Source organism: Hylaeus volcanicus, unplaced genomic scaffold (assembly GCF_026283585.1).
Source record: "Hylaeus volcanicus isolate JK05 unplaced genomic scaffold, UHH_iyHylVolc1.0_haploid 12192, whole genome shotgun sequence".
Lineage (NCBI taxonomy): Eukaryota > Metazoa > Arthropoda > Insecta > Hymenoptera > Colletidae > Hylaeus > Hylaeus volcanicus.
In genome coordinates, this window is record NW_026533142.1 from 86,164 (window position 1) to 105,858 (window position 19,695).

Consider the following 19,695-nt stretch of genomic DNA (forward strand, 5'->3'; position numbering starts at 1 on the left):
TACGAATATCGAATACTATGTATCTTTTGTTTTTCATGATTATTATTTACATAAGAACTTAGCCCATCTCTGCTGTCTAAGCATTAAGAAAAAGTTTTACTTTTAATCTGAAGTTTGTCTATTATTATATATAATTTGATGTAGTATATATGTATTGTATAGTTAATTTTTATATATGTATATAGATAATTGAATCAACAGAATGTTACCTCCAGTTGTTATTACTGGAGAAGTATCAATTATAACAATTACAACTTGTATTACAATATGTACTATCAGACAGATATATTCAGAAGAACAAAAAAAAACCATAAACGCAATGTTTAATGATGGCGATTTATTGAACATGTGTGTTTTAATTGTCAACTGTTTAATAAATGGTGTAATACGATTTACTCAGTTGTACATATATTTCTTTGATATCTTTTGATATTACTATACCAAAGAACTCACTTGCCTATCGAGAGTAAGAATTTTGTTATCTACGTTTATTAAATAATTGTACATTTCAAACAAAGAATTACATTTTCTATACTTTGAAGTGAACATGTTTATTCGCAGTAACTAATACGTGTTCATAAAATAAAGTTTAATGAGAAGGTACTAACTGTTATTTCATGCAATTAAATTTCTCTCGATTAGGTACTTTCTATCATCTTTTTGTGCATATGACTTCATCTATATGAGGTAAAGTAAACGGTTCTGACAAATTGCTGATTTTTCGAAGGTATTGCAATATTACATACGAATAAATTAAAGTGAAAGCGAGAGAATGAAAATTCAGAACATTCGTTAATTTTTATGTAACCGAACATTACAAGTTCTCTTTTAACGTGATTTTATGACTTCCGAGAATATTGAATTTTCATTACACAATACAAACATGCCAAAAAATTGTTTGGTAAAAAATGTTTCACAATTTTTTATTTTTCTATTCCGCGAGACTTAGAATGCCATTTGCAAGAAATGAAGAAGTAACGTTCAACGAAATTGCAATTTTTTTTTTATTTCGAAATTTTGCAAACGATTTTGCAATGAGATTGAATGAACGCATTTGTCCATTCATTATTTTAGTCATTTAATTTAAGGAGAACCACAGGGTAATTGTTTGAAACTTCGCCAGTTATTATTTTAATACATTCCAATTTATTGCTCTAAAGATAAATTACTGTATTCATTTGCTTCAAAATGAAATTCTGTAATTTTCATGTTGAACTACCGCCACAAATTAAAAACGACTGCCTCCAAATTATTATTACTATTATTAATATTAATTGTATTCATTATGCATATATGGAAGTAAATAACCTTCGTTTGTTCAACATTGAATTTGAACATGTTTAAATTGTCTGCAAATCTACATAGCATTTGAAACTTAACACTTTCATCCTAAACGTTTTCTCTAATTATATAGTTTCAAGAAAATTATATTTGCAAGGAAATTTTTTAAAGCATCATCCTGACGATAATTCTTCTTCTTCGCTGTCCGTAAACGCAAGTTGAAATTGCGTAAGAACGGACAATTGTTAGTTATTGGGATGAGATTGTGAGAATTGGTTTTGGTATGCGTAGAGAGTGAGTTAGGTTGGTATGTGTGGAAAGTGAGTTAGGTTGGTATGCGTGGAGAGTGAGTCAGGTTGGTATGCGTGTGAGGAAAAAAGGGTTAGAGTGAATCAAGTTAAAAAAGGGCATGTGCGTGGCGTTAATGATGTCTTAATATTCTAATATATTATTAAATATATTAATCACAAAAAGTGTCCAAAATTTGTTCCATCTTCCCACAAGTTGGTAGCAGAGGTCCGTGGTTGAAAGATGTGTTAAATAAAATATAGAATCTGAGTGAAAGTAAAAAAAAACAGAGAGAAATCATGGCAGACACGTGGAATATCACAAGCATTGAACCACTCGATGATACTAATTATTTTTTGTGGAGCGAAAAAGTAGAAGTTATTTTGCGTTCAAAATAGCTGTGGAAAAAAGTAATAGGGGTCAGAGAGATAGTGAAACCAGAGAAAAGTGAAGAAAATTACAAAAGAAAATTGAGAGAATGGAATGAATGGGATGACAATAACTACCCAGCTAGAACAATAATGATCAACACAACGAGTAAGGCTCAATTGCTAAAATACAATAGTATAAAAAACGCGATAGATTGTGGGCTTTAATTAAAAGAAATATGGCAGCTGAAACGGAAGAATTAAAAGCAAGGTTGCTGAACGAACTGACAAATTTAAAAATGAAAAGGGAGGAAAGTGTTAATGCTTATATAAATAGGGATGAAGCACTACAAAATCAGTGTATACATTTGGGAAAGATGATAGAAGATTTAGAGTTAAAAATGTATATTTTAAGAGGGCTTAGACAAGAATGTGAATCGAACGATATATGTTTTGCTCTCAAACAGGAGGAAATTAGAAGGGAATCAAGAAAAGAAGAAAGATTCCACAGAGACTAAGAATCAGTGAGAAAAGTAAAGGATGGGTTCAAGAATAATATCCATTGTTTTAATTGTGGGTTAACGGGGCATATAGCCAGTGAGTGTTACAAAAATAAACGCTGTTATAAGGATTTAATCATGTGGCTGCAAACTGTAGGGAATCTAGAAAGAATGTAACGCCAACAAGAAGAGGACATAGAGGAAATTTTCAAAGAGGATTTCGAGGAAGATCAAGCAGACAGACTAATGTAAGAGGGAGAAACTTCATTGCGAACCACAGATGAAGCTGTGCGAAAAGTTAATGAAATTTCACAAACAAAAGTGACTTGTGAAGAAACTAAAAAGGAATTCGAGGTGATACTTGTCGTACCTGATTATTGGATTCTGGTTCCACGAGTCATATGAGCCATGATAAACTAATATGTAATAAATTGATTGAAGAAAAGAGAGAAATTGCACTAGCAGATAAAGAAGGAAAAACATTAACGTGTGAGAGTATTGGTGAAGTAGTATTAAGACAATCTGGAACGAAGAGAAATGTGAGACTTGAAAAAGTATTATGCGTGCCTGATTTGAACACTAATTTGCTTTCTGTAGCTAAAATAACAGACCATGGTTATAATGTAAAATTCAATAAATTTGGAGCACAAGAGATTAGGTCATGCTAATAAAGAAGTTTTAGAAAAAATGAAGAAGGAGAATCTAGTAATAAAAATGACAAATAAGGGAAGAATGGAATGTGGACCATGTGTTGAGGGAAGACTTGTAGAAAGCATCATCGAAGATTAGAAGGAAGACTGTTGCATACTTTTACTTCTAAAATTTTTTAAAAGGATACAAACAATCGGATTATCACTCGCCAAATTAATATTGAGTGATTGATTTAAATGGATCGAATTTACGGAGTGCGTGCGTTTCGTCTCGGAATTGTCAGTAGACTCATCGGTAGGGCTGCATCTGACAATTCCTGCCCTAGACGCATCGTTTTCTTGATGTATGAATTTCGATTGGTTGAGTCTCGATATTACGACTCTTTTTCGACCAACGCACGTCGAGAACGATAAATAATTGGTTGAGTTCCGTGTTAGCATCATCGAAGATTAGAAGGAAGACAGACAAACAACATTGTACAATTGTGGCCAAATGTGCAACATTTAAGAAGATTTGGCTGTTTAGCATACTGTTGAATAAAGGGGGAGGGAGGCAAAAGTTTGAGCCAAAGACTGAAAAAGGAATTTTTTTGGGATAGGGTACAAATAATACCTACCGAATATATGTATATTCCAAAGGCAGATAAAATCAGGTGTGATTGTGATGTAAAATTCGAAGAGAACCCAAATGAATCAGAGTTGTACAATAATAAGAGAAATTTTGAAGATAATGATAATAGAGGTTTAATTGTATTAGGATTAGATTCCAATGATGATGTGGAAGATTCTGAACCTGATGTTGAGAAATACCAGAATGAAGAAGAAGAAACGAACGAACAGCAGGAAGAGTGAATCGAGTTGAAAAAGGGAATGTACGTGGCGTTAATGATGTCTTAATATTCTAATCGAATTAATATTCTAATTAAATATATTAATCACAAAAAGTGTCCAAATTTGTTCCACCTTTCCACAGAGATACCGAGAGAAAGGAGCCTAGACGAAATTCAGAAGTGTCGTGAAGATGGGAATGGGAAAGAGAAAGATTGTCGTCAAAAGTTGTTCTCCTTGACTTAATCATCTTTGACATCGTTATATCCCCGTTACGCACGCGTCTTACGATAATCATGCAAAGATACAGGCTTGACAATAATTTACGTAATTTTTCCATACTTTTTTGCTGACATAATCAGTTGAAGTCGTTGCCCTTTAAAGTTCGCTGCTTTCTGAACACCTTTCGACCAATTATTTATTGAAGAAAAAATGACTACTTTTTCAAAAGCTTATCATACTTTTATCTCATTCTATTTTACAAGAGTTATTAATTTCTTGCGAATATGTAGTTTCGTAACAAACAAAATTTTTTACTTCTGATAAATGCATCCATAATTGTAAAATGTATGTACATATATATATATATATATATACTATAGTGTGTACAATGTGTCTAGCTATGAAATATAATTGTATGGATTCACTTCTAAAATATTATCAAACAAAGGTTTAGTTATACTAGTGAAGTATTATTAAACTAAAATTTAATGAGTAATAAATATTACTGCATTAAAATATGATCACACGAAGTATTAAAAATTTAAAAACATTAAGAGTAGACCTTCTCACTAAATGAGTGCAAACATCTTCCTTATTACGTTGTTTTGTCTAATATTGCTGTCTTTTAGGAGTGATTTGAGACGTTAAATACTTTCACAATGTTAATATATAAGGTGAATTACGTTAATAATATTGATTTAAGTTGATAGAACGTATCTACAGATGTTTCCACAAAGTTACAATTTAAAAGAAATTATTGTTAAGAAACATTTGTCAACTTTGCAAGTTTTAATCTTAACAACTTACTAATGAAAAGTATTCATTACGATATATAGAATACATTGAACACCCAACAGTAATTAACATGATTAGAGTAATTATGAGATAACCGAAATCGTTGGTATTTCATTTAATTATTACAATTGTTCGGTACCTTGCGGCAATTGTGACCTATCGTACAATACTCGACCAGCGACTACAGGAGATTTTTTTTAACTTAGATCGTGATAGGTCAGTGCCACGGAAAAGTAGTGTCATAGTGAGCAAACATCCGCGATTAATGGTACGATTACTTTCATCGTTCTCCAAATTCCAATTTATTTGTTAATAGTATCTTGCTCGAGACTCATGCATTCGATAAAAATTTAGTCTTTGTTTAAAAAACGTTATTAGGACTATTATTTTCGCGTTAATCATATTCTCTCAATTCTAAGATACCTGAGATGAATTACTTAAACAAATAAAGTTCTATATTTTAGAGATCATAAATGTAAGTTATTTTTTTATCTATTTTTTACGTGAGAAATAATATCCGTAATTTTTATCCATCATTAGAAGTTAAGTATCCTGTTCCGTGAATGCTTAGGCTCATCGAGTTTCCCTTGAATTTCTAATCGTGTGTTCACGGAAATCCGGATTTCGTTAGACTAATAGAGAAGTATTTAAGATCTAACAGTTCAAATACAAATTATTAAAAACCATAAGAATGTAGTGTCTACGATAAGTGAAAGCAACACAAATCCTGAAGGCATCCGCCAATTGCTATTAACCATGTTTGAGACTCGTTGCAAATGTAATTCTTCTTCTTTTTAGTGCAAATACATAAATTCGTAAGCTATTATATATATTCCAAAGTTAACACAAGTAAAAATGAAAACTAACATGGAAAAAATAAATACTTCATTGTTTGTAACTTTCAGGGAGAAAGTAAGTAAGTAACACGCTATTCCTGTTTGCGTAAGAATGCTATAAAATTAGCATTTTAAATTCCTAATCAAAAACTGAACCATAGTGAAAATAATCAATCGTACATTCGTACGATATTCGTTAAATTCCATATTTATAATTGAATGTAGAAAACTTAATTAGGTTATCTATTAGATCTGGTGTAGGAAATAAAAGCTATGATAATAAATAATATGAAGTCAATGCTTTATGAGAAGATAAGATAGAAAAACAGTCAAGGATTAGTTTTCTCAGTACAGCATAAATTTATACTCCTCATTCTCAATTCTTTGTAGGTGATTCTCTGAATAAATACAATATATAATTCTTTTGATTGTAAGAACAAAAACAGCTTTTACTAAACGTCACTTCAACTATGTTTGCTATTTTCAGCGAAACACTTTGAAATAAAAATAATTGATAGAACATTTAAATAGAGTGGATTCAGACTATTCAGTAATGATACACCACTGTGTGCATTTTGGTTGATAACAACGACGAGAAACAAGAGAACAACGAGGAAAACAAATACAGCAACTGAGACGATGAGATATAAAATATACTTTAAAAGTTGCTCAACAGGTTTTCGTGAAAACATTTCTAGAATGTTATCAATGTCATATACACTTGTGACGAGAAGACTTGAAGTATCGACCGTTTTTAACAAAAGTATGGTCAACCGTAGATTCTGAATTTCACCACCTCTCTAAGTGTAAGCATAATTCATATTAATTATATAGAATGAAAATAGCTAACTTACTAATTTATTTGTTTTAACTTGTTGAAGGTGTATTCGAAATTCGTGTAGGTTTATAAGATATAAATAATTTTGTGTAGAAATTTATTGTACCAAATTAGCCAAATTGCTAAAAAATTAGAGTAAAATTTAAAAGTCGTTCAACTTTGTCAATGAAAGGCTGATGTAGCCTCACAATCGAGTTTAGCACTAGACGAGTAATAAACACCGTTCGAACAAGCAGATTAGATAAAGTATCATCGACCTCTTTTAACAGCATAATGTATTAACAAGACCGTTATTGTATTTCTATTTCTATTATCTTTAACGTGAAAGTCTTTCTTCTTTTTACTTTCGCAAGTATGTAAAATAATCTTCAGAATAGAATGATGTATTATATGATTTTATCGTGCAACACAATAATGAAAGTGTGTAGAGAATATTCAACACAGGATTTGAGAAAATTATTCGCTTCAATGACGAGTAGACATAATAATATGCCACTTGTAAATATGAGAAACATATGCTAAACGTACCTATCTAGAATATTATGCATTCATATAAATGAAATTAATATTATTACATTAATTAATGAAATATAGTATACATATATGTTATATTTGTTTTTCATATTTGCGTATGCTTTAAATATGTAAAATTCTCAGTTTAACTATGAGCTTGTACATATGTACCTCTTCAAGAGTAATCAAAATAGTTGGAAAAAGGTCACATAAAATTCATAAAACTCAGCCACCCGTTTTCCTGCAATTATCAAGGTTCTACTATATTTATATTTAAATTAAACCTGTTTAATCGATTAACTTCTCTGGAAAGTCAATATGTATCATTGTATACTTTCTGTTTATTAAAACTTCACTTTACACAGTGCCTTCAAAGAAAAGACGTTAGTTTGTTATCTATGTTCTATGCTTTTTGTTATTGAATATTGTATATTTAAATATCCATTTACAAAACACTAAATATATAAGCTATTCTTAAACGAAGGATACTAACTTCAAATCTGATAATAAATAAAAGTCTTGACTCTTTGAAACTGAACCTTTCGGTAGAAAATAAATGATTTGAAATGGAACTCTTGATAATACATAAATAATAGTAAACGAAATGCTTGATTAATAGGAAATAAAACTTCTAGCGAAGAGTATGATTAATAATTAATTTTCCAACATGCATTACTAGAAGAGATGGTCAGATGTAGTATATTATTTATACAAAATACTCTTATCAATTATTGTCACAGGGCATTTCAAACTTTATGCTAGTTTCAAACGTGTCTGAAACGTGTATGAAAAATTTGTAATCATTTCTAAAATTGTTTTCCATAATCAGAAGTTCAGAAGTGCAATCCAAGAATTTAATCTTAACGTTTGTATTAACATCGGTTAATACAAACGTTATATAATAATGATTCGTACTTTCACAAGAATATAATCATGATACAAAAATAAACCGTAATTACAATTTTTATTAATTAATATTTCAGTTGAATGCAACATATGAGAGTTGGTTTTGGTATCCGTGGAGAGTGATTTAAGTTGGTATGCGCGTGAGGAAAAAGAGGTTAGAGTGAATCAAATTAAAAAGCATGTGCGTGGGATTAATGATGTCTTAATATTCTAATCAATTATTAAATATTAAATATTATTATTAAATTATAATATAAATTATAATTTATAATATAAATATATATAATATAGATATACAATATAAATTATAATTTAATATATTAAATATATTATTATTAAATTAAATATATATTAAATATAATTTAATATATGGAATTATAATATAATATAAATATGATTATTAAATATTAAATATTAAAAACAAAAAGTGTTCAAACTTGTTCCACCTTCCCACACAACATACTAATTTAAATGATTTATTTTTAACCAAAGAATTACGATAAGAATTATTACAACCATATTGCTACATGTTTAATATTCAAAAGCTATTAATTTCGTACTTAATCATTTATTAACTGTAGAATATTTTGTTAATACACATGTTAAGCTAATCTCAAATAAATTCCTGTACAAATCTTAAAATATAAGACGACACATCAAATTTTCTATTTAATATTACCTACTCGATAATTTATACTATTGTACATTGCGGAAAATCTAATGAATATGGTAAGTCTTTCTTTAACAATACATTAAAGATACATAATGGGGCAAATCAATTATTGTATAGTATTCCTTCAAAATTATCAAAACATCTTCGTATATTATATTTAGTCTTCTTATATTCATGGACGTCCTTGATCAGATAAATGAAAAGTTTAATTTTATTCAACAGGTAATCTTCAGTAAGAAACATCAAGTGTTCTTTAACGTAAACAGTTCTCATTCATCAATTCTTATAAATCATTGCTCGGAAAATCGTATGAGTCAAGTCTTTGTAATTTCCTCAGAAGCAAAAAGTCTTCATTGGAACAAGTTGTTAGTATTGTTACGATCTAACGGATACATTGGTAAGTAAATGCAAAACATTGAATAATAATAATGTTGAGATCTTCTCTTTGACGTCAGGACTCGATTATCGGAATTAAAGTGACGTTTCATGAATAAATTATAACTTGTGTCTGCACGAGACATTGTTCTAATCAAGTACGAAAAAATGCCTATCTACATCCAAGTTTTAAGTAACGAATGAAAACTAAACAACTGTTCATATATTACTTGTAAAATAAAAGTTAGATTCTGAATTATAGAATGAAATTCTCCGCAATGAATAGGTAAATTTCCATGCGTGGTTTTATTCGTTATCAACTATTTGAGTGAAATTTTACCTATATCTGATTGTGAATAATTTAATGTAGTTATAAATTTCCATGTTCTCTTAATAATAAAAACGTATCAAATGCACTATTAATTCATTTAGAAATAATTTTTAAACAAATTTTAAGAATTAAGAAATCATTCGCAACTAAAAAATATTTGTAAAATTCATATGATTTGCAAATAAACGTTACATATATGTATAATTGCTACATGTTGGTGTTACGCATCTTATATAATATTATTTGAATAAAATATCGTCCATCGCGGATTCTAATTTGCTAGGAGAACTCGCTCGAGTTCGACTAATAACGGTTCATACTACTTGTACTGAAAGTCCGACTACGAATGTAACGAAGATCACCTTTTGGCGAGCAAAATTATATTTGAATAATGATAATAACGGTTTTGCAGTCTTTATCAAGGTATTATTTATTTAAGATTCCATTTCTCAATTAAATGTCATGTTTAAATCTTGTTTAAATATTGCACTTGACTAAACTAACATACTAAACGAACAAATTAAAAATGTGTAAAAGCAATGAAACTATCCCTTTCAAGCAAAAAACTATGATTAGAAATAAAAAAATACTGTTTAATACTTGAGATTTATAACAATATTTGTATGTAGTATCAAATTAATAAATAAGTTAGAAAGCCACTGAAAATGCATATTATGTATATACAATATAAAAATATATGAAAACTGAAGTGTGTTTGCTGATATAATTTGATGCTTTAATAACATCGTAATACTCATTGCTTAAAATATGTAGATAATAGCTAGAACCATAATACCAAAATATCTAGAAATTCATTTCTAGGTAAATAATTACTTAAGTAATAACTTGTTGGAGGATAATTTATACAAATACAAACATATTGTTGAATGTTTATTTGAATAGTAAAACATATTATTGCAAACACATATTCGACTGTATATTTAACTCTTTATTTGTTCATTGTGTAATATTTCAACATAATCAACGTCCAATTTTAATTTAACGAAGTGACAGATAAAACAGTCGTTACTTTATCTTCCATTCGTTATTCGAGGCTTATGTCGGGATAAAACATTGGTCCATCTATTTGATCTTAAATAACGGTGAAATAATGACGATTAACTGTTAGGAATGTAAAAGAAACGTTACGTGAAATCTATACACGGGTAAACGGTTCAATTACGTCGAACGATCGATAATCAATCGACGATTATCACCAGGGAAATCCACTTACAATTTTCTCAACGTTTAATCGAAGACAATTTACCGGAAACACGCTACGAAGAAAACTCGTTTATGGAAATTGAATGCCGTTCTTTTGTTGCTTTCTAACGTCATGTCATATGTATAAAAATGACCATGTTATAAAATTGAAATTTTATATTTTCATGTAAAACTTTGAACGTTACGATGTGACGATAATATATAGGTAGTATTTACAAACTTTACAATGATATATAACTGACAATACAACAAACATTTAGATATTTTATTTCAGTAACTAAGAAAGCTGCGAGTGATTAAGGTAGAACTCGATATACATATAATTGTTATATTTGATTTAACCAGAATGAACACCATGAATTGGAGATAATTTGCTGGTAAAATATTAATATTTGATGATCTTTGGTACTGGCGTGAATATGAAAACTATGAAAAATAAATGCCGTCCCAAAAAGGGATTTAGCATTTTTTTTATTAACAAAAAAAAAATACACCTATCATAGTGAACACTTCTTTCACATGTAATTCTAATCATGTGTACTTTTATTTAAAATAAACACTGGATGCATTCCAAAGTATTTGTGTTTTATCGAAAAACAGAATTATAAAGTTCTTTTTAGAAAACCCTTATTGATATTCTTTCTTTGTAGTACGGATAATAAAAACAAAAAACTGATTAAAGAGGACCTTCATCTCGATGGAAACGTATAGATAGATATAGTTTTTATTCCAGCTTTTAAGCCACGAAATGGACTTGGATTACAATCCACTAAACCATATACACCCTCACTCATACCACCATACTCAATATCTTACATATTAAACTTAAAATTAATAACCCTTAATACCCTACATACATCGAATCCTTAAACTACCCTTAACATTAACTTTGGTCTCTTTCTATTTTACATTTTTTACTACCCGCTCCTTTCCTTCCTCTTCTTCTCAATCTTCTTTACCCACTCTGCTACCCTCTCATCCGCCCTCCCCTCTACCAACGTTTCCTCTTTTAATTCTCCTGTTTCTAAGTCCTGGCAGTCCTCTATGAGGTGTTTCAGCGTCCCTTTTTCCAATTTGCACAAACCGCACTTCCTGTCCTCCTCTTTCAGCCAATATCTGTTTCCCTCTTCTAAATTCCCACACCTTATCCTAGCTATAAGTTTTTGATTATCTCTCTTTCCTGTTTTATTTAAATACTCTAGACATAGTGCTGTTACAATGTATTTATATCTGCTATTATATGTTGCCTCTCTTATCTTATTGTATATCACTTGGATATCTCTCTCCCTTACCTCTTTCACTACATTTCTGTCTCCTTCTCTTAACTCCTCGACTCCCGCTTGACTATATCCGTTTATTCTCAGGTAATCCATCCTTTCCTTGATATTTCTTGTCTCCTCCGCCGCTGTCTCCTTTTCCTTCAGGCATTCCTTTAACAGCTCCCTGCCGACTGCATTCCTAATCTTCTCTACAAATCTTAAAGCTTTTATCCCTGTTCTGATTCTTATTTTCTCCCTTTTTGTTTCCTCTATGATCATGTATTTTGATGTACAGAAATCCAAACCTAGACACCACCTTATATACTTTGTTTGTCCCCCTGCCAACTCCGCCCTCTCCCTGGATGGAAACGTATAGTTTTTACTTATTCTGTCAACGATTCCTTGCATTCGAGCGTCGCTAAATTTCATTCAACAACTACATGCATAGAAATGCAATTTAGGAAAGACTAACTGAATGCGCATTGCTGCCAGGTGCATTCCACGCACCTGTGCTACGGTTACTGTCCCAGATAGGAAATGTTACGACGATTAGTAATCTAATAATGCGCGTGCTTGTTCTACCGTAAATCCACTACGGTTGTAAACACAGCGAGTGCAACGTCCTTCGAACGTCTCGTTTCCTCCAGCGCCTCTTTAGTTTCACTTCCTTTTGCGATAAGGATATTAAGGATATTTTCAATTGACTTAAATTGACGTTAGTGACTGAATTTGACCTCCTGTTAAGCCGCTTTGGAGATCTCACTTAACCACTTAATATATAAGTTAGTATCGTTTGAAAGATATAGGTTACAATGAGGATGCAGGTTATTAATTAAGACAGAAGAAATAAATTTCACCAGATACTGCAAGAAATAATGCACAAGTAATGCACAGTAATGTTGCCTTGTAATACGTGTGTGCACGCATTAAAACCATAATAGTAGTTTTAGCAGTGCGACATATTTTTTACCTATTACAACAAAAAGAGGAGCATATAACATCATCAATAAAAGAGTAAGTAAAATCCACAATTAAAAGTAAAGAGTGTTTACCATTATTTGATAAGTAGTTTTGTGCACTTAAATTATATGTATTATCGTTGTAAATTCTTGTACGTTTTCTATTTCCACAGTCTTTGATTGATCTAAGCAGCTACATTCATTCCAATAAGAGGAAACGAAGGGATGAATTACTTGTTTCATGAAGCAAATACTTTGCTGACGAAGCAACAGTATTTTGGTGCTCTCCAAAAATAGGAGCTGCCGCTGTGAAATTCTAGTATTTTATCTGAGTGAAGGATATCTGGTAGTAATTATTAAAATACCACAAGAAGAATCGTGCAAGGAAATACGATAGTTTGATAGGTATATTGAATTTGGCCAGTTAAAATATACTACGGCCTGACAGAGTGTACAATGGAAGAAATTAAGTGATCTGTATATAATGTTTGTATGAAAATTATAATTTCTATTTTTATTTTAAGCATTATGTTAATTCGCAATTAAAATATGGTATGTATGTGTTACGGATAATTGAAGCATGAGATGATGCGGTGTGCATAATAAATTTGCTGGTATTTATTAATTCATGAATTGAATGGATGAATGTTTATAATTATATATATCTTCTGCAGTGATGACGTTTTGAAGGAGATAGGGCAGGTTTGACGCGACTTCTAGACCTTCTATCACTGCCCTTTGAACGGATGGGATGATGAAGCCGTATGTCGAGGCCTGCTAGTTGTTGTCTACGTGCCATCCCATTAACAGTACGATCGACTTTCTGGTCAATATGATTCGCGTTGTTATTCGTAGAAACGCGCTCTTTCGACACGACGCGTGCCGTTTGGCCGGTTTGACAGCCGAAACTGTTTCATTATGCGGGCCATATCATCATCCCGTTCCTGCGATCGTAAAAATGACTACATAGTCTGTAAATAATTCTCCTTACTAGCACGCGACTCGCCACTATCGGGAGCGTCGTCTGCCTCCCGGGAACTAGTCGAACATTCGTGACTCGAAAATTTGAAAAACGAATCCATTAACTTTCACTTTTGAGCAGGCCGCTTCCTGTCGTCTGGAGGATCGTATTCGGTTCTCATTCCGCGCACGCGCCACTCAACAAGTACGGGCAAGAATCGAAATATTTCGTCTTACAGCTGAACCCGTCATGAGATCGTAAGACAGGTTGTAAATATAATTCTCAGGCGGACAATTACAATTTCAATTTTATAACGTAGTCATTTTTATAAATATGACTTTATACGACAATTCATACACGACTAAATTGTGAGTAGTTTTTTATATTCTGATGCACTGATATAAAAGAACAATTTTTATTATTATTCCTGGATTAATAATCATTTCTTTGTATAACATAATTGATATTCAATTTACAACTTGAAAGGAATAAATAATCTCTTTAAAAAGTTATTTGATTCGAGGTACACATTCAGAAAAATTCATTATAAGATGAGATAAATGTTATTTATTTGTCATAGTGAAGCAGAAAATGTTGTATTAAAAGAATACCTTTTAAATATTCTTTAAAAATGATTATGTGTTAGGTTTGAATAAGCGATTTATTGTTTGCTTAAATGGTTTCTGTGACTAAAATAATGTCTTATCAATTCCCTTTCAATAATACACATAAGAGCATGAGTAATATAAATAATGTGTAGGTATATGCCAACTTGTGATATAATAATAAACAAGTCTAATATAGAGGTCAGGTCCCTTATATAATATTACGACCCTTCATCTGTGTCACTTGCAAATTGAAAAATTAAAATAAGTTTACCCTAAGAGGACTCTAAACAAATTAATATAAATTGAAGTGTTCAGGAAGGCATTAGAGGTATGCCACATATACTGTGTTATTTTTTTGGTTGTCCAAAATAAAATCTGAAATCATTCATGATCCTTCTCGGTGATAAACAAATCATTTTTTAGTATTTATATAAGAAAATCGTAGAAAGTAAAGGTAAAAGGAAACATAATACATGTAAATGTATATATGTAGTCCTATGTTCTAATCACTTCAATATTTATTTCATTTGTTCCTTCTACTGCTCATTAATTGTAAGTTATCTATTAGAATATCCTCCTTATACCAAGTTTAATTTTTTAATTTTGTCTATACAATTTAAAATATATATATATTTTAGCACTAGAAGGGAACCGAAAGAAAAAAAATCAAAATAGTATTATTCGAATAAAAGTTTGTACGTTCTGTCTGATAGCGGCTGAATGAAATCAGAGACAGTGATTGTTTCTTAATTTAGAATATGGATTTAGAATATAGATCGATATTTGCATATAATTTTTGTTTTTTCCACAGCTAAGTGAATTAAAATTGATAATTAATGTTGGCTAATGACGACTGTCTCTGATTTCTTCTTTGTGCACGATCAGCCACTCTAAGACCGCGTGTATATACATATATATATACATATACATACATACATACATACATACTTATATCATGCATGCGGTTGCCAAAGACTAGTGGTATAAGTAAGCAACCATTAAAACAGAAACTACACAAGATATTTACATTGTTACTTCATTGTAATGTGAAATCATAATAAGAGAGCATCTTTTTTGTTTTTTTACTAAACCAGTGTAATTCTCAATCCCTTATATAGAAGTCGTCATACTAAATTCATCATTCTCTGATAAAACATGCTTGAGATATAAAAGAACAATAAACTTCAACATATACACAAAACTATGCATTTACATACATACAGAATCTGCACCTTAATGTCGCTAAATCTCTTTTAGATTTAACGACGATACAAGAATGAAATTTATGAAAGACTATCCGGACCCTAAAGTTTGAATCTGGGAGAATAAAAATAAATTTGATTCCTGTATGCACCCTGACGAGGGGACCTCGTTTCAGTACCTGTAAATTCATTTTATTTCAACTGCTAAAAATTCGTCAAATACTCTGAAAATCGTTTAGAGTTGCTAGTTCGCCTGGAATGTCTTCGAGAGGGGGCGAAGGGTTTAAATCGCACTCAACACGCGCCTATAAAACCTTGATGGGGACTAGTTCTCCAAACCTGAGATATACGGGTGGTGATCTTCGGTAACGAGTGATTTAAACGCCTACCTGTACGAGTTCATCCTTCCCATCTCGATCAATGAGATCCACCAGGATGCGCGACGGGTACCAAACGCTTTTCTCCCGTCTCTGAAGGATCACTTGTACCGAGGACTCCGGGTCTTCGGTGCGTGCAAACGAAACGAGGAAAAAGAACGGATTCGAAGTAAAAGCAGCGAAAACACTTTCGTCTTCAAGCGATGCACCGATCGCGCGAGGTGCACCACGACATCAAGCCACGCGACGGTCTTGGCGGATACTGAGCTCTTGGGGGCCCGCGATAGCCTCTTCACACAGACGAGTGAAAGCGAGAGGTGCCGCGAGAGGCTACCAGCAAAGACCGACGAGTCACGAGTTCGAACAGGAAAGAGCGAGACCACGGGTCCAAGTCATGAAGCGAGAAACGACGATGCTCCAGTCACGTGAAAAGAAGGAGAAACTTATGGGAGGCCCGGTGGAGAACGCGAGACCCGAAGCGAAGGATAAATGTTCGACGGCGGAGGCGCGAGGACGACGGTGTTCTGTCTTTTGCGTGCGCGCCAACGAAGAGGATCAATCGAAGCGAGCAAGAAAGTACGTCAGGAATTACCGCTCGAAGAGGGAAGAACTCACCAAGAGTCGAGTGGAGGTTGAGGGAAAGAACTGCTGGAAGGAGGAGGCGATGGGCCCCTTAGTGGTGGATGAGAGAACGCCGCTCTTCTGTTACGTGCGATTCAATAGACTGATTCAAGCGAGAGAGAAAGCACGACGTTGCCGGTCACATGAGAAACGGGACGCATTTACACCTGAGTGTTGAGCAAGACCGAGACGGAACGAGCCGCACCGGAGAGAGATGAACGAACGGGGAACCGTGGACCTCGTCACGTGCGAAGAAAACCGAGCCAAACGAGTTGCAACAACGGGGAGTGGAACGACGGCGAAAGCACCACGCGGAAGGAACCTAACGTACGCGCCGGGTTCACCTGCTTTTCAGCCAGATTCGGTCTGGCAACTCTCTCGCCCTTGCTGACCATTCGTAGCTTCGCTTCGTGGTACTTTGGAGCGATCGTTTGCGAACTTCTTTTGTTTATAGTATAATTGTTTGAAGTTAGATAGGTGAACCCTTTGTGCTCATTCATTCGTTCATTTATTTAAAGTGCGTAATTTATTATACAAAGTTATTGCACTAGTGCTTACTTATTGCTAACTTATTTCTATTCTTCTTATCATCGTCTTACATCACTTCTGCATTGTTTTAATACTGTTTGCAGTATCTCTTACTTCTTATCTATTGGGGCCCGCTGGCCCCCCTCTAGCTCGGGTATCTCAGGGTTGCTAAGCCTGTACTGTAGCTACAAAAATCATAGAAAAATATAAGATCCCCCTAAAAAAATGCAAGAAAGTAGAAAAAGATGTGAAATCGAAATGAGCAGCCAGTACATGAAGGTCCTTTCAGTAAAGTGCAAGGTGACACTGTGTAACATAATATCAAATTCGGTGCTTTCCAACTATGCGCAGCTAAAATGCTGTGTTCAACAGTGCAGACGTTCAGACCCTAATGACAACTCATGTAAACTGACTGTACCGCACTGTGGCGGTGAAATGAAGAAGCTAAATAGTGTATCAACCACAAACTGAGACTGTTTAGACATTTGCCTAGATGTCCGTGGCTTGGAAGTCAAATGCTTGGCGTGGCCAGGCAAGGTCAAGGTTTTGATGAATAAGAATTATTTTAAATTGTAAAATAATGAAAATGTACTCATATTGTCGAAGTTTTAAATTGACAAATTATGTGAAAGTCTGCAAGAGAGAAAATATGGGTATTGATGATCTGAGAATGCTTTGCCTGGACTAGGATTAGGACTAGGACTAAGTCTGACCTCTGTTTTTCTATATTATTGTAATACAATAAATTATCTATTACAAATAGTGGATCTCTGTTCATTTTCTCATTATTTAAATTTCTTGCAACAAAACTTTCTGCCATGCATTGTGTGTACTTTTGAAAATTCTAAAGACTGAAACTGATATTGCAATACGATAAGTTGTCCGTTACAAATAGTGGATTTCTTTTTTCATTTCTCGCTTTATCTTTAACATTCGAATTTCTTGCAACAAGACTTTCTGCAAGCGGTCTGCGTACTTCTGAACTTTATTTTAATACAATAAATAATGCGTTACAAATAGTTGATTTCTTTTTTTCATTTCTCGCTTCATCTTTAACATTTAAATTTCTTGCAGTGAGACATCCTGCCATGCGTTCTATATACTTTTTGAAACTTAAAGGACTGAATTTGCAAGTAAAATAAGGTTTATATGTGTTATTTACAAATAAAATTAATGTCATATTGTTACGCCGGGGAGTTGAAGCACAAGAATTCATTTTAACTAAATATAACGTTTATTAACAAACTATAACTTTAAACAATTTAACGACAATACAACGATAATCGTGTAACGAAACGTCTTCTCTCTTTGAGTTCTCGAATCGCTCTCTACTATTTTAAAAGTTTGCCGCTTCCTGACAACCGGAAGCGCGGGAACTCGTTTCCGCAACTTCACATCGTCGCAACATCTTCACACCGTCGCGACGATGTAATTCGGAACTGTAGTGCGGCATCTTCATACCGTCGCAACACTATGAATAACGCACAATTTATTATATTACAATACCAGATTCAGTCTCTTAAGTTTTCAAAAGCACACAGAACGAAAGGCAGTCTTGTTGTAACAAACTTAAATGTTAAAAATGAAGTATGCAATGAAAAAAGAGGTCTACACTATTTCTAACCCACAATTTATTATATTATAATACCAGTTTCAGTCTTTTATGTTTCCAAAGTACACACAACGCATCGCAAAATGTCTTGTTGCAAGAAACCATATGTCACAAATCCAAACTGACAGTTACAGGTTAGAAATGAACGAGCGGCATGAGTGACAGCCATGTTACAATTCCGACCGACGAGCCTTGCCGACTGATTCCGAGAGTCAACGAATCGACGAACGGCCTTAGCTCCTATTGGCTAACAATAAGTGTTGACTAAAAATTCCTTGTCAGAGGAAAAGAAAAATGCTGCTGTTTTGACACATTCATGATATTATATTACGATATCTCTGTCGTTCGTGGACCGATTTTATTGATTTTGGTTTTATTCGAAAGCATATGTGCGATTTACATCAGAAAAATGGCTTTAGATTTAGAAAATACAGCAGGCATGACGAGATATTAAATGACAAAAGTTTCGAGTTAGGTTGGAATCGCGTTTTCTCGAGTAAAAGATACGCGGTAGCGCCAGCGCCAGGCATATACGGGGAGGCTATTTTTTCATATACTTGGCGTCGAGACGCTACCGCGTCTCTAGATATCGCTACAGCCCCTGAGGGCAAAAGGCTACCTTTGTGCCCGACGAATTTTTCTATAGTATCAAATCCAGTCCATTTTTATAATAAACTTCTGAAACCAAAGACTCTACTTCGAAGAACAACATCTACGAACGTTCATGACCGATGTATTATTAATTCACTTAATAACACTAGTTTACAGCCAAAATGTACATTCAATGCCACAATTTTTTTCTTATGTATTTTGGCCTTCTAAACTCGAAAATCGCAAGAACAAATTTTTCTATGGATAGGTTTTTTTTATATGAATTTTTGAATTTTTTTCGATTTTTTTCTGACATACCTTCACATTTTAGGCCATATCTCGAGTTCGA

At 32.8% G+C, this 19,695-nt stretch overlaps 2 protein-coding genes across 2 annotated transcripts in view; both read right to left on the reverse strand.

Annotated features, from left to right (window-relative positions):
* The window catches only part of LOC128882817 (uncharacterized), a 91,716-nt gene extending 75,650 nt beyond the window's left edge, over window positions 1-16,066 (reverse strand). The window contains exon 1 of the mRNA XM_054134583.1: window positions 16,007-16,066. Coding sequence (XP_053990558.1) covers window positions 16,007-16,029 — 23 coding nt within the window. The 5' untranslated portion in view covers window positions 16,030-16,066. The remainder of the gene's footprint in view (window positions 1-16,006) is intronic.
* Window positions 11,519-12,202, reverse strand: LOC128882821 (uncharacterized). The gene has a single exon (XM_054134593.1). It carries the CDS (start codon window positions 12,164-12,166, stop codon window positions 11,546-11,548), a length of 621 nt encoding a protein of 206 aa, XP_053990568.1. The 5' UTR covers window positions 12,167-12,202; the 3' UTR covers window positions 11,519-11,545.
* Window positions 16,067-19,695: the final 3,629 nt, after the last annotated feature.